Here is a 22812-nt window from a genome sequence, read left to right as displayed (position 1 = left end):
TTGTAGAAATAATGCAAGAAAAGAAAACAGAAAAATAGGTATTAATTGAATAATTTAAAATGATGTTTTTTGCACCTAGAATTTTAGATCATTGGTATTTATTAGAACTTAAATGAAATATCCTTTTTAAAAATCTCAACTATTATTTTAAAGTGGGCGTAGAAGGATGAATTTGACAGTACTCTTACATAATTTTAGTGAACCTATATAATTTCTTCATATTGGATATTCTCTTTATAATACAAGTAAAATTTACCTATGCTATATTACCTCATGTTCATATTTTCTGAAAATCCTTCATTGAATATCACCCATTATACTGCATATATTTCTTGTAGTTCTTTCATATCATTGTTACCAAAGCAACACTGAACAACACCTATTATTCCTTATTCTCAATGAATGACCAAACTTCATCCTTGATCATGAGCCTTTTATACCATTTCTCAATGACAAGTTCATCACCGGTGATGTATTTTTATTCAACATTTTTTTTCTGCATGCCACTTGATTCTTTATTCCAGTTTGATTTTATTACATACACTGTTTAAGAAGTTTCCATTGTCCTTTGGGTCATATGTAATTTCCATTTTCCTTTGGGTTGTCTGAAATAGTGACTCTTAGGAGATTTCAATATTCCATAATTTATAGCTACATAGTTTCAATAACAGAATGAATATTGTTAAAAAGATGCCTTTTAGAGAGGACCTGAGTTCAAATTTGGTCTCAGAGACAACACTTCCGAGCTGTGTGATACTAGGCAAATCACTTAACCTCAATTGCCTCAGGAAAAAAAAAAAAAGATGTCTTTTAACTGCACATATTTTATTGAATTACTTGCTGTCTAGGGAAGAAAGATGAGAAGGAAGAAAGGAGAAAAATTTGGAATGCAAAGTTTTGCAAGGGTGAATGTTGAAAACTATCTTCACATGTATTTTGAAAATAAAAAACTATTTTTAAAAGATGCCTTTTGAGGCAGTAAGCATCTTAAAATCATGGATATCATTGTGCAGTTTTCCCAAATGCAATCTAGCTCCATGTATTTTTCCTTTTCAGATCTAGGTTCAATTTACTATTGTTCTGTGATATCTGTCTAGGATACATTCCATTTATGCACAAACTCAGTAACCTGTTCTTGCCTGCCTGCCATAATTGGGGCAAAATCCACTCTTCATTCATAGGGCTTTTCCTATGTAGACAGTTAGGTTAGTCTTAGTTTGGTCATGGTTGATTTTTGTCAAGAAGGCTCTCTTTGCATTCTAAGGCCAGATTATGATTAATAACATGTTATCCATAATCAGAGTTAGAGAATTTCTTTGTCATCACTTCTTCTAATTAGACTCTTCAAAGTAATCTTTCAAGGGACTGACATATGTCTTTCCATGTTGATTTTAATATTAGTCCCATTTATGTCAGTCATTGCCCACCAATCCTCGAGACCAAATCATCCTTTGTACCAACAAAAAACATCCAGTACAAAAAACTCATCTAACAATGTAAAGCCTCTCCTCCCTGCTATGTGGGAATAGATATGTTTTGTAATTGCTTCTTCAGAAACTTCTTTAGTTTTATTGTTTTTCAGATTTTTTGATAATCTTTTGAGCTATATTGCATATTGTTTTCTTTGGTCTACTGAATTTGACCCTATCTGTTCAAAAAAAATTTTAAGTTTTCCTGAATTTCTCATAGTCATCATTTCTTATTGCACAATAATATTCTAATACATTTATGTGCTTTAAGTTTTTCTAAGTTATTCCCCATCAGAGAATCAGCAGATATGGAATCAGCAAATTCCATATATATTCCATATCCAGTTCTTTGCTGACAGAAAGTGCTACTATGAATGCTTTGACATAATGACATTTTTGACTGATGTTTCTGTCTTTGACTTTTTGAACCATAATTCTTAGGAAGATATTGATGGGATCTGTTTATTAATTCCTACATAATTTCTAGTTAAAATTCTATTTTACTGCTCCAGAAATACACATTATGTTTCTCTAATCACTGAAACATTGACTATTCTCATCTTTTGCCTATTTTCATGGAGCCAAGTGAAACTTCAGAGGTATTTTAATTTGCATTTCTCTTACTCAAAGTACTTTGGACCAAGTTTTGTATAGTCATTTGTGTTTACAAATTTCTTTTGAAAACTATTTGATTTACAGTTAAATACACAGAAGATGACAGATCCTAACTCCAAGACCCCAACCCAGCCAAATAAAAAATCTTGTAAATTAACATTGGAGAACTGTAAGAGCTAGACATCTTATTTAATGTTTTTTCTTCATCAGCCCTTACACCTATGGCAGGGAAAACAAGTTAATGCAATCATGGCTAGGGCAGAGGACATTGGAGCAGCTAGCTACTTTGACTCTTGACTAAACATAGTATGTTACATAAAAATGAGAAGATAGCTATTCTTCCCAGGCTTGTGAAGGAAAGGAGAAGATCAAAAGAGTAATCCCTATGACTGGATGCTTCCACTAAGAATTTCTCATCTTCAGTCACTCTGCCTGAAGATTCGCCAAACTCCCCTCCTAATCAGCAAAAATCTATAGTTACTGATTCTCCCATGCCACATGAAGGGAAAGGAATTAGAGAGGTTTTGAAATATATCAGCATGGGCAGCTTTATCAAATCTGATAAAAGGAGGACTGGAAAAAGCAGCTCAAATCAGCTCTCCCCTAGACTGAAAAAGAGACTCATGTTGGGAAACCTCATATCTTCCAATATGATGAAATTGTGATAATCTTACAGCCCAGCTTCAGAAATCTACTCACAAGCAAAAGGGGAGGACCCAGAGAATGAATGATAGGAAAAAGAATGAATGATAAGAAAAAGGTTAAGACATCTAAGATGTCAAGAAAGAAAGAAAGACTTAGTGAAAGCTCAGCACACAGGTAGATAAACAACAGAGGTAGAAACAGAAATATTGGAAAAATTCATAGTGAAATCCAAGCACTTTTGCCAAATATTACAATCTGAAGAAATGTGAACCAACTAGTGCCTAAGGCAAGTTAGCATTCTTTGGGCTTCCCAGAGATAATAAAAATAAGAAGCTGTAAAAAGAAGTAAAATTCATTAAATATGAACATAGTTCAGACATTAGAATTCTCAGGAGTCTCTCATTGCAGATCTAAAATTTGAATCTATGGTGGAGAATCTCACTAAATAAGTAGGGAAAAAAAGATAAACTAATAAATTTGAAATGCAGGAAAAATTGATAGCAACAAAAGGTAGCAACGTTAACAAATAAATAAATACATAAATCCTATGTAAGCCAAAAAGGCAGGATTGATAATCATGATTTCAGATAGAGCAGACCTAACTAAAAGAGATAATGAGAGAAATACATTTTGCTAATAAGCAATTCAGCAAATCACAAAAATATTTTACAAGTCTCCTAAAGGTTAAAGAAAAAGGAAAAAAGATCTGTATATACAAATATACTTATAGCAGCTTGGTGGCAAAGAACTCAAAAAATGCTGCCCATCAGGGAATGTCTAAATAGGTTGTGATATATGATTGTATAGAATACCATTTATTATTATATATATTATTCTGTATATACACATACAGACATATATAATAGATCACTGTACACAGTTACAATAATGTTATCAACTATGAAAGCATCAGCCATTCTAATCAATATAGAGATTCATGACAATTACAAAGGGCTCATGATGAAAAATGCTTCCAGAGAAAGAATGGCTGAACTCTTTAGATTGAAACCTATTTTTTCTCTTTCTTTTTCTTTTTTTTTTTCCTTCAATATTATTTTATTTTTCCAACCATATGTAAAAATAGTTTTCAACATTCAGTCTTCTAAAGCTTTGTGGTCCAAATTCTTCTCTCTCACTCCCTTAAAGGCAAGCAATCTGATATCAGGTTAAATATGTGTAATCCTTTTAAGCATATTTCCATATTTGTCATGTTGTGCATTTCTTTATATATTTTTTGGTTTTTTTCTAACATGGCTATTATGGATATATGTTTTGCATGTCTTCACATATATAATTAATATATTAGTTGCCTTCTAATGGAGAGGGAAGAAAATAAGGGAATTTGGCATTATTTTAATGTGAAAAAAAATTTTTAAATGAATACTTTTTAAAAAGTTTTTTTTTTTTAAGAGCTAAGATGAAATTGGCTCATTTATGGAAATTTTGGCTATTTAGTTTCATCAGTCTCAAAAAGGGGCAAAGACAAAAGTCCTTCAGTCTTCTAATATAAGACATGATAATTTTATTCTAGTTATTCAGCAATATTTATCAAATGTCTGTGGTGTAAAGAACACTATATCAGTTGTGTTTTTTAAAGAAAACTAACAAATAGAATTTCAGCTGTGAATGTACATATATGATCTGGTTGGAGAAAAGGAGCAGACTTAAATGAAAACGAATAATTACAAGAAATATAAACAAGTACAAATAAATACAGTTTTGTAAGACCCTATAGTGGAAAGGTTGGAACTATAAGTGTATGTTTTATTACTATGTAAACTCCAATTTAAGCTTAGATTTTTGAGAGAAATGTTTTAACCAAATATTTTGTTTTATCTCACAGCTAGAGAAACCTTACCTGATTTAGTTTCCATAATTCCTGACACAGTCCCAAATTCTGATCTGCTCATTGAGACTACAGCTTCTGCCTGTTATACCTTAAACAATTTAATCCAGAATAACCAGCAAAATGCACAAGATCTGTTGAATACTGGAGGCTTTCTGAAGATTATAGCTATCAGCATGGGTGATAGGTGAGTTATTATTATTGGAGACCTTAGAAGTCACCTGTTCCAGTCTAACATATTAATGAATCCTTTAAAGAATCCTCAATAAGTAGACTAAGGCATCTAATTCCATTTTTCTGACTAATTTTTTTTCCTTATTTGGAGCTGAAATCCGCCTATTATATATTTTTCTTTCCTCTAGAAGATGAACAATTATAATTCTTCTTCCAAGTAAGTCTTTCAAATATTTGTAGGTAATAACCATGTGTTTTAGACACACACACACACACACACACACACACACACACACACACTCTCCAAAGTTCTTTAAGTAGTGTCCTTTCTTCATATAATGGACTAGATCTTTCACATTGGCCTTTAGATGACAAAGGAGAAGAAAGGAATGAATATCAAATGCACCTCCTATGCTTTATGAAACAGAGAAGTGTTTTGCCCAGGGTCACACAGCTAGTAAGTGCCTGTGACTGGATTTGAACTCAGAGCTACCTGACTCCAGATTTGGTTTTCTACTACTTGGGCATTACTCAGATGCTTCAAACATAAATAATTGAATAGGATCTATCCCTTTACCCCAAATGTTTTATCCTTAAAAAACTTTTGGAAACAAAATTCTAAGGTCTTATTCTAGTGTTGTGTGCAAATATGCTGATTTACCCCTGAGTTCACAGTTGTGACTCCTAAAATTAAATTGTGCAAAATGAAAACAAAATCTTTTATATTAACAGGACCATAGAAATGGTCACAAAATGCATACAAAAGTAACTGAGGAGGAAGGAGTAGGAGATCAGCTAGATCCAGATAACCTCATAGGGACAGTGACTCCTAATGCGTGATGCGTGTAATGGTTTACATACTCTAAAAAATTGACCATTGCTGCCCAAGTTTCTCCTCCATTTTTCTCTTCCCTCCCATCCTCTCCTATCTTCTCCCTTCCCCTCCCCTCTCCCATTCTCTCCTTTCATTTCCTCTCCTCCCCTCTCTTCCTTTCTTCTTTTTTGCTCAGGCAATTGGAGTTACGTGACTTGCCCAGGGTCACACATCTAGGAAGTGTTAAGTGTCTGAGGCCAGATTTGAACTCAGATCCTCCTGACTTCAGAGCTGGTGCTGCTGTCAAAGTTTTTTAAGATCACTTTTCTATTTCCCAGTTTGAAATGTTCCCAGGTTGAACAGTTCAAAACAAAGCTGATTGTGACAGGGAATACAAAGGATTCAGGAAGCCAACAAGTAAGATATTTCCATGTTAGAAAAATCTGGCTTCTGGCACACATATGAACAAAGCTCTATAAGGTGAAGTTATTTTAATAATTGAGGCATATACATGTGACCCTTAGGGGGAAATAAGCCATTAATAGAAACTATTTGAATAAGTGAGGCTTACTACAAGTTAAATGCAACTAACTAGTATGCTTCATAGTTGCTTATTTATTTTCTAAGTGAAAGAAGTGTATTGTTTAGTGTCAAAATATCACTCAACTTTGAGAACTCAAAAAATAATCCAATTTCTTCTCTTTACCTTCTCTGAATGGAGGAAAAAGCAACTACACCTAGAATAAGAGAATAAGAAATCACATTGTCACTGATATTTTATAATAATAAATTAAATAGTTTATTTTTTTTTTAGTGGACTAGCCTAGATATTTGCTACATTGTTTTCCACAGCAAAATATATTCTACACTCCAAATGTATGCCTGAAAATATAATTTTTTTTTACAACAAAACCTTTTTATAGATCAGAAATTTCCTGTATTTATTGGATACTGGTCCTGAGGGAAATAATAGCTAACATTTAAACTTATTTAAAGTTTGCAAAACATTTAGATATATTATCTTATTTGATCTTCACAACAATCCTGGGACATAGTTATTGTACAAGATGAGGAAAATGAAAAAGAGGTTAAGTGACCTGCCTACAAACTGGGCATTTGAAGTAGCATTTGAACTTAGGTCTTCCTGACTGCAAGTCCAGTACTCTACCCACTTCACCACCTTTCATAATAATATAAAAAAGAAATACCTCTTGTCAGAGTGGCAATTAAGAATTAACAGGTAGAAGTTCAAATAAAGATGAGCAGTGAGAAGCAGAGAGCTTCATCTATACATTTGCCAAATCCTTTAACTTTTATAATTTTTTAAAGATTACAAATCTTTAATTTCTCTTATAAGATTTTTCTCTTTTCCTTTTCTCCTTTGCAGCTATGTCTCCAACAAAGCTAGTAAAGCAGCATCTGTGTTACTTTATTCGCTATGGTCTCATGCTGATCTCCACAATGCCTACAAAAAGGTAAGGCATCTGAAAGGAATTAGATCCAGCTCTACAACCCACAGACCTCTTCTGAAAATCAGCAATCTAGTGACTTAGTGATCTAAACAAAATTTTTAATTTTACAAAGGAAGAAGCTGAGGCTCAGAGAAACTAAATCATTTGCTCATGATCATATAGATTATAAACAAGAGAGTTAAGAATGTGATAGGCTAAAGATAATATATGAGGAAACAAAGGTTTGAGTTCCAAAATTTTCAATTTATTATTCATCCCAATGGCCTTATAAATCAGGATTAGTCATCTCCCTTAGCTTTAGCAGTTAACCCTGAATACAGAGGGAGACAGATTTTTATACATTAAAAACAATCAAATGAGAACAATTAATTAACAGGAAACAATACAATATTAAGTAATCTGATTTCTAACTGGAGGAAATATTAGGGACTTTCTAAACTGGAAGGGGGAAAACAAACAGGTGCAATCCCTGATATCAGAAAAAGAATTGTCCCTCTTCCCTCCAAATTTCTGGAAATCAAAGGAACATGGAAACAATAACTGATTGATTATCAGTATGGGGCCAGTTTTCATATAAAGTGTATAGTTTGTATATGGTGTATAGTTTGCTTGAGAGATAAAATTTGGAGAAAATTTCTTGAATCAAACTAAGGATCTGACTGGGTTTCTGGGTCCTTAATTAAGGGTCTCTAAGCAACAGGTAAAGGTAGTCTAGCTTCCCAGAAATACAGGGCTAAGGTTTTCTCACAATTGCCACAACTAAATAAGACAGATATGGGACTAGGCCCATAATTGAATAGAAAGGGAACTAAGCTAGCTCTAGAATTGAGTCACAAGACAGTGTCGATATGGGTCACTCAGTTTCTACCACCACTTATGGTTCCAATCCCCACAGTTCCCCCATTTTTCCCCTTTTGACTCATAGGAGATTGGGCAGCTCCAAATCTATAGGTTTTTTCTATATATATAGAGGATTCACTTCTCCATTTGATAGGTTACTCAAGTCTTTTACTACTACTTTTTCCTTTTTAGTTGTCTTTTCATTGCTTAATAGTTATTATTCCTCTGCTAGGAGGGTTGAGGGAGAAAAAAAAATACAGCTTAGTATGACAAGCCAGGTTTTTGATTTCTTATCTGTTCTGATATATTTAAGAGCTTTAGAGGAAAAATATAATTATATTTGGAGCTTTTCTTTGAATCAAAATTTTCCATGTTATTCCTTTTCTTTATCTCCCCTTCCTCTATATAAGTAAAATTTTATTATATTGCCCTATCATCTAAAACCTTTGAAATATTAAGATTTCTATAATAATAGTCTTAAAAATAATAATTTCATTAGTCCTGTGGAGTTCGTTGCTTTGAATTTAACCCATACTTCAAAGATTTAGTGTTGAGGGATGCATCATGAACCTAAACTAAATAATGATGGCTTGTATGGTCAAACTTTGGTGAGAAATAACTAAAAAATACACTTGCTCATTTGAAAACTATTGTTATTCATAATGTCTTTTTTTTCTTGTCTTAAAGGCTCAATTTAAGAAGACACATTTTGTCAATAATCAGACAATCAAAGCCTACCACTCCCTTAAAGACTGAGAAAGATGAAGTTATAATAGTAGAGATGGTCAGAACTGCATTTCAGTTTATCCATGGTTTTTAGTATCTGCCTCACCATAAATGGGTCAACTCTATAAAGTCTCCAGAAGAAACAGACTATTTTTATGCCTATCCCAGAAGACTCCCTTCACCCCATAAAAGCCTATTTTATTATTACTTAGCCTTTTCTCTTCTATTTGCATCTTATCTTGCATCCCTAGAAAAGAGAAAATCAAAGAATACTAAGTTTCTGCCAGAACATTTTTGTAAACTTACCTTTTGCCATTGTTGACACAATTTCTGATACTACAGACCATTTGGGTATAGGGGTATTTTCCCTGGGTCATCATCACTGAACTGGCTCTCTTGCCTTCATCTTGATGCCAAAAGAAACCATGTCAACTTTAGGTATGTCTCTAATTTTCAAAAAAATCTACACTTTATCCATTCTTCCTTGTAATTATTATTACAACTATTTCTTCTTGCTTTTGTGGATAATGTTCTTGAGATAGCTAACTAGAATTAATGCCTTTGCTTTCCTTTATTCCCACCTTCTTCTTTACTCTTTGAAATCTGACTTTTCAATTAATAATTCAACCACAACTTCTCTTTCCAAAGTTACTAATGATCTCTTCGCCTGTCCGATCTAATGGCCAAAAGGCCATCAATCCTCATCTCTCTTCACTTTTCTTCAGACTTTGAGAAGCTGCACTGTCCGTCACCCTCTCATTCTTGATACATTATTCTTTCTGGGTTTTCATGACAGAATTCTTTCCTCATTCTCCCCCTGCCTAACTGTCCCTTCTTTGTCTCCGTTGCTGGATCTTTATCTAGCTTAGACTGTCAACCATGTAGATGGGCTCTGTTCTAGGACCTTTTCTTTTCTCCCTCTAAACTGTTTCACTTGGCAATCTGATCAGCTCCCAAGGATAGAATTATCATTTCTGTGGTGATGATTCTCATGTCTTCTTATTCAGGAGTATTCTCTTTCATCTACAACTTCAACAATTCAACAATTGAAAATTAGATATCCCATAAAAATCTTAACTTCAATTGGTTCAAGACTGAACTCATCTTTTCCTCAAAACCCTCCCTTCTTCCAAAGTTCCTTATTAGTATAAAGTATAATATCATCCTCCCAAGGCATTCAGGCTCTCAACCTAGGTGGTATTTTTATCTCCTTGCTTTTTTTTTTACCAACAATATCCAATCTTTCATTAAGTCTTACTGTTTCTACCTTTATAACACCTCTATAATATGTCCCTTTCCATCCTATGATACTATCACCACTTTGGTTAAGGCCTTCATCACCTGCTAGCTGGTCTGCTTGCCAAAAGTCTCTTCCTACTCTAATCCATCCTCCACTCAGTTGTTAAATTGATTTTCCTAAAATGCAGAGTTGATATTTACACACACACACACACACACACACACACACATACACACACACACCATCCCTTCTATTCAATAAACTCCAGTGGCTGCTACTCCAGTATCAAATAAAAATATAAAATCCTCTGTTTGGTTTTTAAAGTCCTTCACAATCTGGCCTTTAAAGAAAGGCCTTTCTAGTCTTCTTATATCTTACTCATCTCCATGTACTCTGTGATCCAATGACTTTGGTTCCATATTTCCAGACTCAGCTTTTTCATAGACCCCCATGCCTAGAATATTTATCCTTCATATCTCCACTTCCTAGTTTCTTCAGTTTCTTTCAAGATTCAGCTAAAGTTTTACCTTTTACAAGAAACTTCTATGAGTCCTCCCCTTTGAGATAACCCCCAATCTATCACACACACACACATATATGTATAATATATATACACATTATATATATGTACTATGTGTACATGCAGACACACTATTTATATGTGTGTCTGTTTCTTGTTTGTACATAATTGTTTGCATGCTTTCTCCTCCTCGCACTCTGAATTCCTCTATGACAGGGACTATTTTTTGCCTTTCTTTATAGCCCCAGAGCTTAGCATAGTGTCTAACTATGGAGTAGATTATTAATAAATGCTAGTTGATTAACTCACTATTTTATCCTAGCAAGGAACAGTAGAAACCTTTCCCAGTTTCCTGAAATGGATTTGTATATGTGGATGGAAAAGAGGCTATAAAGGATTTTTAACATTTGAAATAGAAACTTGTTTCCCTTTTCCATGTTTTATCATATCTGAACATATTTGTGTACCATTGAATCACAGGTATTTTGTTTGTTTCATATACTATTAAGACAATGGAAATTGTAAGAGAAATAAAGTCAAGATCTGCAAGACAACATTCAACTCGTTGACTCTTTCTTTCTTATATGAAAAGGTGCAATTAAGAAAAACATAAGCCCTATTTGCAACCTAGATTAATATATATCACATTGAAAATACATGTGGAAATGAAGGATGGAAAATTTCAAAAACAAGTAGTCTGAGAAAAATCGTGATTATGTTTCTTATAGAATTTGTGATATTTAAAAAGGTTCAAAAGACATAGTTTCTTACTATGTAATTTAGGCATTTCACTAATAATGCCAATAGGTTATTAATAAAAGATGGTCATTTTGGTTAAAAATAGATTAGACCAAAGAATGCAACTCATTGGTTAATGTGATTGGAGGTGGGCTATATTAAAATAAAGGGCTAAGTATCTTTTGGACAAGGAAAGTATTTTTATACCAAACCACTCATATCTTTAAGCTATCAATTCAAAAAATGTTTATTCAACCCAAGCCTGAGAAAAATAGTATGACTTGCCTTAGATTAAATTTTTGTAAGGTTAGGTGGGATCTGATGAAGATTAAGAAGAGTTATTGCAATCTTATTAACAGTAATGCCCCAAAGAATTGAACTTTTAAAGGACTTTAGAAGAAGGGGAGAGCTCTGAATCTCCCCCTAAGTTATTGATTATTAATAATTATTTCTCATAATAGACAAGAATAGAGTTGGCTTCCATAGATTCATTTTCCCATTAATTTGCAAAAGGACCTTATTTCATATGAGAAATTTTAAAAATGGTTTATTATGGCAAAATTTAAGTAGGAATAGTTCTAAATGCACAGTGACAGTCTAAACTATCTACTAGAATAACCTCTCTCCTAGGATATATACAAAAAGAAGAATGGAAGTTATTCCTTTCTAAGAACCAGCATGGTGGGAGTAAACAAGGAACATGACTTTTTGTTGGAGGGGAAGTGGGGAGAGTAGACACAGTATTTTGAAATGAGCAAATAACTCATTAAGCAAAGATTTTACTTAGTTCGACATTCTGAGAACAAGACCAAGTCATTCATCTTTATGGGACCTTTAGTCATTTTCAGTACCATAACCCAAGAAAACTAAAGGGAAGAAAAGGATAATGATTTTAAAAACTGCAAACAGGAAACAAGAAGAAAAATATTACTGAGTATTTGTGTTTATGCTGTCATAAAATGAAATAGGTTTCTATTTATAACCCACTGAAGCAGCTGGAAAGGAACAGAAGCCTTGTCACTGACCTTAATAATTCTAATTAAAGTCTAATAAAACTCATAAAACAGTCTAAAGCTGGGTAATTGAGGCAGAGAGAGCTGAGGTAAGACTGTATTTTGTCACCCACGTAGACAAAACTGGGATGTGGAATTTGAAAAACAGCTAGGAAGACAGTGATCAGATTTCCCTTTTCTGTGCAGTTCTGAAAGGGTTCAGCTCCCTGACTTTAATCACTCTTAGGATCTTTGAAGAACACAGTTTTATTTGTGCTTGCAGAAAACAACAATAGGACAGAAAATATAAATCAGAACCAAACAATGTATCCATAATGTCCCTCCAGAAATGTGCAGAACCCAACCTTAACACAAAGTTTTAATTCAAGTTAAGACTTGAAGAATGAATAAATAATAAAGAAAAATCCCAGTAAATATAATATGAAAAACTAAAGCTTCAAGACAGAAACACAGAAAAGGAAAACAAACCCACAACATCTAAAAGCAAAGCCTCAACAAAAAATGAATGAATAAAAGAAGCTTAGCCTTGAAAGACTTATATGAACTGATGCTAAGTGGAGTAGAACCAAGAGACATTGAACATAGCAACAACAAGGTTATGTAATGATCAACTACTCTGAAGGACATATGATGAAAAATCTTATTTATAGCCAGAGAAAGAACTGATTATGTCTAAATATAGACTGAAGCTTTTTTTTAAAGTTTATTTCACTTGAGGTTTTGAGTATTGGGATTGTTTGGGTTTTTTGGAGCAGTATTCTATGTTTTCTTTTACAACATGATTTTTATGGAAATATTTTGTATGACTTCACATGTGCTTCTAAATGAGGAAAATGGGAAGGGAGGAAAAGAGGGAATCTGGAAATCAAAGTTCACATAGAATAAAAACTAAAAAAAAAAAAAAAAAAAGATCTAGGATTTAGTAGTTAAGATAATATTAGTAACTTCTGGAAGTGAAGCCAGAATACAAGGGATGGTAAAGTGAATGGAAAAGTAAATGTGGTCAATGAGAGTTTGTATCTTCTTTCACAACATAATTTGCATGATTGCACATATATATCCTGTATCAAATTGCTTAGCATCTCATTAACTGGGGAGGGACAAATGGAGGGAAGGAATTTGGAATTCAAAAACAATTTTTAATTGACATTAAAAATTGGTTTTTACATGTAATTGGGAAAAAAGGTATATTTTTTAAAAATATTCTTTTGATACCTAAAGGTCCAGAACAAGATCTGTTTTCAGAATTAAAAACAACTTGCCTTCCACAGCAGCCTGTTTTTAGTGTTTTAGTTAATTTAGTTTTTAGTTAATTTTTCAGAATTAAAAACAACTTGCCTTCCACAGCAGCCTGTTTTTAGTGTTTTAGTTAATTTAGTTTTTAGTTAATTTTTCAGAATTAAAAACAACTTGCCTTTCACAGCAGCCTGTTTTTAGTTCTGAAAACAGATCTTGTTCTGGACCTTTAGGTATCACAAGAATATTGTATATCTAATATATCTAATTCCCCACATTTCGAAGCCTGCTGGGAAAAGGCAGATTTTTCATTTTTCCAAATACTTTTGTTTTGGAACTGAGATATACAAAGTTTTGACTAAAAAATAAAAGAAGATCATGCCAAAAGGAGAAACAGACAAATTACTTAAGTTGGCTGCTTAATTACCATCTGGTAAAACTTTAGGAAATGAGGGAAAGTGTATGGGCTTACTCTAAATAAGAGGTCTATGAGTTGGTAATTTTAACATAAGCAAGATTTCCATTTGAATAATCTATGTTTAGAAAAAGGAAATGTATTGTCTACCTTAATAGTTTCACCCACTATTTGTTGGATGAATAAAGTTAACTATTGAGCATGTGCCAAAAATTAAGGATAAAAAATATGAGCAAAAAGAGAAAGTTTCTTTCCTCAGGGAACTTACATTCTAATAGGGAATTAAACACATATGAAAAACATAAAAAGGAATTGAAATAGTGGAAATAGAAAAAACAACATAGAGAAGTCTGAAATTAGTCAGGAGCACCTTCTCAACTGAAGGTTTCAGGGAGAAACTCAACAGAGAAAGGGAGAAATCTTGTAAGAAGGCAGTTGAGATAGGAGTAGAAAGGTCTAAAGAGTCTGGAATAGAGCCAAGAAAATGTGAATTTAACATTTTTTTAAAAAATTTTGCATATATATATATATATGAGGGATTTGGCTCTTCTCAACAATGAAGTGTTTCAAGACAATTCCACTAGATTTGGAATGGAAAATGCCATCTACATCCAGAGAGAGAATTATGAAGATTGGATTGAAGCATAGTATTTTCTCCTTTTGTTTCTTTCCTTCTCATTTTTTTTCTTCCCTTTTGGTTTGATTTTTCTTGCACAACATGACAAATATGAAAATATATTTTAAAAGATTGCACATATTTAATCTATATCAGGTTGCTTGCTGTCTTGGGAGAAGGGGGAGGAAGGGAAGAAGGGAAAAATTTTGGAATACAGTCTTACAAAAATAAATGTTGAAAACTATCTTTATATGTTTTTGGAAAAATAAAATATCACTCAGAAGAAAAAAATTTCGAGTTCCAAATTATTTTTCTTCATCCCTTAACTACCTCCTCCCTAAAACAGTTAGCAATTTAATATAGGTTATATCTGTACAATCGTGTAAAATATGTTTCTGTCTTAGTCATGTTATGAAAAAAGAAACAGACCAAAAGAAATATACACATGGGTGAAAACAACATGCTTCTATTTGTATTCAAACTCCAGTTCTTTCTTAGATGGATCTTTTAGAACTGTCTTAAGACCATTGTATTATTAAGAAAAGCCAAGTCATTCATAGTTGATCATCACACAATGTTGCTGATACTATGTGCAATGTTCTCCTGCTTCTCACTTTACTTGGTAAGCCTGCCTTTTCCAGGTTTTCTGAAATTATCCTGTTCATCATTTCTTATAGTACAATAATATTCCATTATGTTCATATACCTCAATTTGTTCAGCCATTCACCAGTTGATGGGCATTGCCTAAATTGCCAATTCTTTTCCATCAAGAAATGAGTTGCTATAAATATTTTTACATATACTCTCCCCCTTTTTTGTGTCTTTTGGATTCTGAATAGTATTGCTGCATCAAAGGGTATATCCTTTAGATGTAGTTCTAAATTGCTCTCCAGAATTGTTGGAGCAATTCACAATTCCATCAAAAATAAATTATTCACTTTATATTTCATAATTCTATTTCTTGTTTGGTCATTAATTATTCTTTCCTCTTCTGATTTGTTTAAAGTACTATAGTATCACCTTTTATGTCTAAACATGTGCTTACTTTGACCTCATGCAATATAAGATGTTGGTTTACACCTAGTTTCTGCCATATTATTAGTTTTCCCAACAGTTTTTGTCAAAGAGTGAGTTGTCATCCCCCAAAATTGGGGTTTTTGGGTTTGTGAAATGGTAGAATATTATAGTCATTTACTACATATCTTACATACCTAATCTATTTCACCGATCTATTTCTTAGCCAATAATAGAGTTTTGATAGTTACTACTTTATAAAATAGTCTGAGATGTGATATGTGTAGGCCATCTTCCTTTGCATTTTTTCATAAATTTCCTTAATATTCTCGACATTTTGTTCTTTCAGATGAATTTAGTTTTTTTCTAGCCTTGTAATTGTTTGGTAATTTGTGTGAATAAACAAATTCATTTAGGCTGAATTGTAATTTTTATCATGCCTACACATGAGCAATTGATAGTTATTTAGATTTGACTTTATTTGAGTGAAAAACATTTTGTAGTTGTGTTCATATAGTTCTTGGGTTTGTCTTGGCAGATACTCTCCCAAGTATTTTCTATTGTCTACAGTAATTCCAATTATTTATTTATTTAGTTAGTTATGGCTTTTTATTGACAGAACATATGCATGGGTAATTTTTGCAACATTGTCCCTTGTACTCATTTCTGTTTCAACTTTTTTCTTGCCTCCCTCCACCCTCCTCCCTCCCCTAGGTGGTAGGCAACATATTAAACATGTTGAAGTATATCTTAGATACAATATATGTGTGCAGATCCATACAGTTCTTTTGTTGCACGAGAATAATTGGATTCAGAAGGTAAAAATAATCTGGGAAGAAAAACAAAGATGCAAATAGTTCATATTCATTTCCCAATGTTCCTTCTCTGGGTGTAGCTGATTCTGTTTATCATTGATCAATTGGAACTGAATTGGATCTTCTCTTTGTTGAAGATATCCACTTCCATAAGAATACATCCTCATACAGTATTGTTGAAATGTATAATGATCTTCTGTTTCTGCTCATTTCATTTAGCATCAGTTCATGTAAGTCTCTCCAAACCTCTCTGTATTCATCCTGCTAGTCATTTTTTACAGAACAATAATATTCCATAACATTCATATGCCACAATTTACCCAACCATTCTCCAATTGATGGGCATCCATTCAATTTCCAGTTTCTAACTACTACAAAACATTTTGGCATATACAGGTCCCTTTCCCTTCTTTAATATCTCTTTGGGATATAAGTCCAGTATTAACACTGCTGGACCAAGGAGTATGCACAGTTTGATAACTTTTTGAGCATAAATTTCTCTCCAGAATGGTTGGATCTGTTCACAACTCCACCAACAATGCATGTGTCCCAGTTTTCCTGCATCTCCTTCAACATTCATCACTATCTTTTCCTGTCATCTTAGCCAATCTGACAGGTGTGTAGTGGTAACTCAGAGTTGTCTTAATTTGCATTTCTCTGATCAATAGTGATTTGGAACACTCTTTCATATGAGTATAAATAGTTTCATCAACTGAAAATTGTAGTCTACTGTAATTTTAAATGGAATTTCTTTATGTCTTGCCACTGGGCTCCATTGGTAATATATAAGAATGCTGATAATTTATGTGGGTTTATTTTAATCCTGAAACATTGCTAAAGTTGTTAATTATTTTAAGTACTTTTAGTTGATTTAAATATATCATCAGATCATCTGCAAAAAGTAATATTTTTTCCTTATTATCTATTCTAAGTCCTTAAATTTCTTCTTTTATTGTCATAACTAACATTTCAATACAATAGTTTCTTTTTTATAATAGTTTTTTTCAAATACATGCAAAGATAGTTTTCAACATTCACTTTTGGAAAAGGTTGCATTGCAAAATTTTCTCCCTTTCTCTCCCTGTTGCTAGACAGCAAACAATCCAATGTAGATTAAACATGTACAATCCTTCTAAACATATTTCCATATTTGTCAAGCTGCAGAAGAAAAATAAAGTCAAAAGGGGAAAAAAACATGAGAAAGAAAAAAAAATACAAACAATAATAAAAAGCTGAAAACACTATGCTTTGATTTACATTCAGTCTTCTCTTTTTGGATACCAGTGGCTCTTTTCATCACAAGTCTATTAGAAATGCCTGAATCACCACATAGTTGAAAAGAGCCAAGTCTATCACAATTGATCATCACATAAACTTGTTGCTGTGACAATGTTTTCTTGGTTCTACTCACTCCACTTAGCATTTGTATAATATTGGAGAACAGTGGTGATAATGGACATCCTTGCTTCATCTCTGATTTTATTGGGAAGGCTTCTAGGTTATCCCCATTTCAGATAATGCTTGATGGTTTTAGATAAATGTCATTTTAAGGAAATCTCCATCTATTTTAATGTTCTCTAGTGTTTTAAATAGGAGGGACAGCAAAATTGCACAGTAGTTGGAGCACTGGACAAGAGGATCTGAATTCAAATTGACAGTTGACAGCTGTGTGACAATATCAATTGTCTCATTTCCCCTCAAAATAAATAGGAATGGATACTGTCATGTCAAAAGCTTCTATTGAGATAATCATGATTTCCATTGGTTTTGTTATTGGAATATGGTCAATTATGCTGACAGTTTTCTATATGTAATATTTATAATATATTGTTGTAATATCCTTGCTAATATTTTATTTTAAAACTTTGTATCAATATTCACTAGGGAAATTGGACTATAGGTTGTGCCTTGGTCCCATGTCTTCTCATGAGGAGACCTTTTAAATCTTTCAGGGAAAAACTAATCTAACTGATTGAATTTCTGTGGGAGGGAAGAAAACATGTACATATTAGTCCTATGCCATTCCATAATAATAAGGTCTTCTAGAGGATTTTCCACAATTTAAATGTCTTTAGGATTTTAGTTAAAACTAGACAATCTTCCTGACATACCGTGTTTCCCCAATAATAAGACATTGTCTTATTATTTTTTTGGGGGGGGACAGAAAACCACCAGAGGGCTTATTTTCAGGGGAGGGCTTATTTTAATGAATATTGACAGCAATTTTAATAAACAGGTAAATGTGAACAAAAAAAAGTACCTTTATTCAATAATGATCATGTCATCTTCTTCAACAACATCGTCATAAATGTCCATATCCTGAATTCCGTCCTGGATGTCTTGCGCCTCTATTTCCTTCAGAAGAAGTGGACCCAATCTGTCATGTCCAGCAATATAGCTCTCTTTAAATGAACATGTCTTGTCCAGGTAACCTGCTCGTAGTGCCTTGGCGACACAGCTGTCAGTAATTTTATCCCATGACTTCTTCACCCAAGTCATGACTTCTTGCAGACAGGGCTTCACAAAGTTTCCACGCTGATTTCTTTCCATTCTATTTTCAATGTAGTCATTGACTTCCATGCGCAAATGGTCCTTGAATGGCTTGTTTATTGCAAGGGTCTGGAGATAGGCAGTCATTCCTGCAGGAATCATTACTTGATCTATTCTTCTCTCTGCAAAGAAGTTCTTCATTTCTTTAGCTCGGTGTGTGCTGGCTGAGTTCTTCTTTTATCCTCCATCATGCCCCGTGAGTTCTTCTTTTATCCTTTTATCCTTCATCATGCCCCCTCACTCCCACTTACATACCGGATTTTTATGTTGTCCTGCCTCAGCTCTCCTCCGCGGCACTGCTCTCAATGGCGCCAGCAAGCAAATCACTGGGGAAGAACAGGATGACCTGCTCACTGCTGCAGCTCTGATTGGATGCAGCTCGGAGCGTGGCGTGCGTTTCACCCGGGGGGGTGGAGGGGAGGGGTGGGGGAGGGTGCATACAGAGGGTACCATAATGTGGTGTGTAGCGCAGGGGATCACCTTCACTACAGTAGCAATCTCAATAGGACTTATTTTCGGGGGAGGGCTTATTTTAGAGGAATCTTACACAGTAAGGGGAGGGCTTATTTTCGGGATAGGTCTTATTATTGGGGAAACATGTTAAGCAGTGTGTGTTGGGGTTAAGAGAATAAACTTTAAGGAGAAAAAAAGCAAATTGAGTCACAGAACAAAAATTTTAACATTCCTGTTCTTTCCTCCTCTGACAGGAGTGATCACAAGGAAAAGAAAAAATATGTAGAAAATAAGAGTTAGAACTCTCAGGTTCCCTGCCTGTTTGGCTAAAGCATTAGACTACCACAAAATGCACTTCAAAGTGGGTCTCCTGATGCAAAGTAGTGACAATTATTAGAAGCATCAGAGACAAAGCACCGATGAGATCTCTGGCACAGTCAAAAATTCTTCTTCAAAATCATGGGCATCTGTGGATACTTAACTAGATGGCACAGTGGATAGACCACTGGACTTTAGAAAGATCTGAGTTCAAATCCAGCTTCAGACACTTACTAGCTGTGTGACCCTGGGAAGTTTCACTTTCCTCATATAAAAGGGAAGTTATAAAAGCTCCAGTCTTTATGAGGCTATAATGAGATCATATTTATAAATTGCTTTTTAAAACTTTGAAACATATAAATGCTAGCAAAGATAAAATCATAAACCTCTTGCAGCAATCTGTTCTAGAAACTATTGATACTGATGAACACTCCCATGTTATCACCCATTCACTCAATTAAAGTCTCACCCTTCCAAGAAGACTCATAGGAAAGATGATACCAAATATTTGCCCTTTTAAAGTTCTCTTTTGAAAGTTTTCCCCCTTCTTTGACAGAAACTAAATAAGGATTCTCCATCTTCTTCATCCAAGTATTTAGAATCAATACCACCTTTTTGTCATAATTATATTGATCCTTGATGTAAGAAAGCAAGGAACTTCCCAATCATATGGTCTCCCAACCTCTTTCAAGGAGTGAGATAACAAAATCATCCCAAAATGAGGCCTGAGTTATTTCTCCAGGGCATACAGACCTCCTCCGTTGATGTGTGAAGTCAGATACCTGATGATGCAAATGTAAAACTCCTGTCATTAGAATAAGAATATCACTTGCCAGTTTGAGATAGGTTAGGAGTTACTTGGGTTAGGTGAATATTCTGGTTGGACAGCAATAGTTACCTTATCCTTAGTTATGGAGAATCATAAAGTCCCATGGCCAGCCCAACGTGGCTTTACTACTCCAATGCCCAGATTGGCAATGGTCCCACTCCCCAAACTTTGCTGTTCTTATAATGGCTTGATCTAGTCATTTAATTTAGCAGGGAGCATATATTACTTCTAATGGGTGCTGACATATCCCACAAATAATAATGTGTAGTGGGAGTCTCCAATCCTCAAGAAGAGTTCCATTCTCTTTGGTTCTCAAGAGCACTTGGCAGAAGCATAGCCACCACCAAGAAATCAGAATACATAAAGATTTTCTCTGTCCATTTCCCTAAAGTCTTTCTCACATGCCAGCCATGAATTCTGGAGCTCCTCTCACTGGAAAAACTTAACAGGAACCCCATTCCCTAAGGAGAACTCCCTCTTTCCAGAGTAACAGCTGTTGAAGTCCATTTGCAAATGCCTCTCACAGCAGATGGAACTACTGGTAAACGAGGCAAAAAGGCATTTTAAGAACCTGTACAATCATAGGAGACAGGATTCCAAGATTTGAATTAAAAGTCTTAGCATATGGCAAAGTCACAATCACTTTGTGATAAGCACTCACAATATTGGAGGGCCACTAGAAAGTGGGATTTTAAATTGCTAAATTTCCATTTAGCAATAGAGGTTTTCAACCAACCAACACATAATAGTCAACAATGAAGGCATGATCCTGTGTCATCTGTTCAGTTAGCAATTAGAGTTCAGTAATAAGTAAACAACTGCTTTTAAAAATTAGTATAGTAACTTAGCTACGCTGAGAACTTGCAGCTGCATCACCCCTATAATAACATGCCAAAGGATCCACTTCACTGATTCCTATGAAGAGACTTCCAAACACATGGCCTCTTCAAGAGTCCAGGTAAAGAATCCACAGGATAACCTTTAGCTCAAAGCTTCTTTGTGGGTCAAGACACACAGTGGGGTTGATGAGATTAGTAGCAATCAGAGAGTTGTGGAAATCCACTTTTGGTCAATACAGGTTCTTCATGAAAGAATTCCCAAACCCGAAATATTAAGTGGCAAAAATGGAAGTTTATTATTGGATGAGAAGTCAGCTTTGCTTAAGAAACTGACTTCATAGTGGCAAAGTCCTATTAGGGAAATGGAGGCTGGGACTGAGAAGAGAATTTCTTCTTAGGGGGCAGGGTCGTGGCCATTATGCCAAAGTGACAGAGCAAGCTGCTTTGGACCTTTCTGCAAAGAAATGGGTAAAAGGAAACCTATTTTTTTTTGCAGCTCTGAGGTGGGGAGGGAGGGGCAGAGGGGGCTCTGGCAGCCTAGGCTGATCAGACCAGGAATTCTCAATTGAATGAGAATTTAGAATTTCCTGAATTTCCAAAAGATCAATGGGAGCTGATTTGCCCTTGAATAATGTTGCTTGGGAATCCTGGAAGGATGGGCCCTCTCTAGACTCTTTGGGGCCTGGGAGATCCTAATCTCTCAGATCAAAAGGGGACAAAATTTCAGAGTGTTAATAACACAATTTCACACCTTTGTCAGGGTAGTGTAACTGAAAATGGGGAGTCACAAAACATTTAGCAATAGTAAAAGATTTCTGAATACAACAACTAAAAATCAATTCAAATCAAATCAATAAAAATCAAATCAAATCAAATCTTCAATGAATCCAAGGTTGATGAGATTAGAATGTTCTGGTCATGGTGGTCCTGGTGGTCAAGGGGTTAGTGGCAGTAAGAGAGCTGTTAGAATCCCCTTAATCAGCTGCAGGTTTAAAGGTGAAAGAATTCACTTATTCCCGAATTCTTAATTACAAAATTAAAGTTTATTGTTGGATAGAAATCAGTTTGCCAAGGGACTGACTTCTATAGTGGCAAAGACCTATTAAGGAAATGGAGCTTTGGCGCTGAGAATGGCAGAGGAGTTCTAGCAGTTAAGCAAGCTAATTAGGGCCATCTGCAAGGAGCAAGTCCAGATACTGCCCTTTTTAAGGAATCTTGGGGCTTCAGGAGCTGAGGTTCCCAGGCTTAGATTCTTATCAGTTTTCAGCCGGAATCTCCTATTGGAATTAACACTTCAAAGGGTACTTTTTGATCAGGATTTCTAATTGAATCAAAGATTGAATCAAATTGAATCAAAGGCATCCCGGAAAGATAACTAATCTGGGGGTGGGGGAGGTGATATGCCTTCCCCAGGAGGGGCTGAGACTCTGAAAGAGATCACAGATCAAAAAGAAATAGTTTCTTAAAGGGACCACAACTTCAGTAAAGGGAAGGAACAGTTTCCCTCTCTCTTCAAGGTGTTTCTGGCAGCACTGTGTTGCTTCTCTGCAGCCTTGATTCTGAACATTCAACAAAGCTACTAGAAACATGTCTGCTCAGATTTAAGATAAATCA

The 22812-nt window shown here is 34.5% G+C and overlaps 1 protein-coding gene across 1 annotated transcript in view; it reads left to right on the top strand.

The window, feature by feature from the left end:
* Positions 1-10915, top strand: part of PKP2 (plakophilin 2) — a 149775-nt gene extending 138860 nt beyond the window's left edge. Inside the window, exons 11-13 of the mRNA XM_051962136.1 lie at positions 4573-4762; positions 6951-7038; positions 8563-10915. Coding sequence (XP_051818096.1) covers positions 4573-4762; positions 6951-7038; positions 8563-8631 — 347 coding nt within the window. The 3' untranslated portion in view covers positions 8632-10915. The remainder of the gene's footprint in view (positions 1-4572; positions 4763-6950; positions 7039-8562) is intronic.
* The last annotated feature ends 11897 nt before the right edge of the window (positions 10916-22812 follow it).

This window comes from Antechinus flavipes, chromosome 5 (assembly GCF_016432865.1).
Source record: "Antechinus flavipes isolate AdamAnt ecotype Samford, QLD, Australia chromosome 5, AdamAnt_v2, whole genome shotgun sequence".
Taxonomy (NCBI): domain Eukaryota; kingdom Metazoa; phylum Chordata; class Mammalia; order Dasyuromorphia; family Dasyuridae; genus Antechinus; species Antechinus flavipes.
Note: the sequence above shows the minus strand (reverse complement) of the source record. Positions and strands in the feature narration are given on the sequence as shown.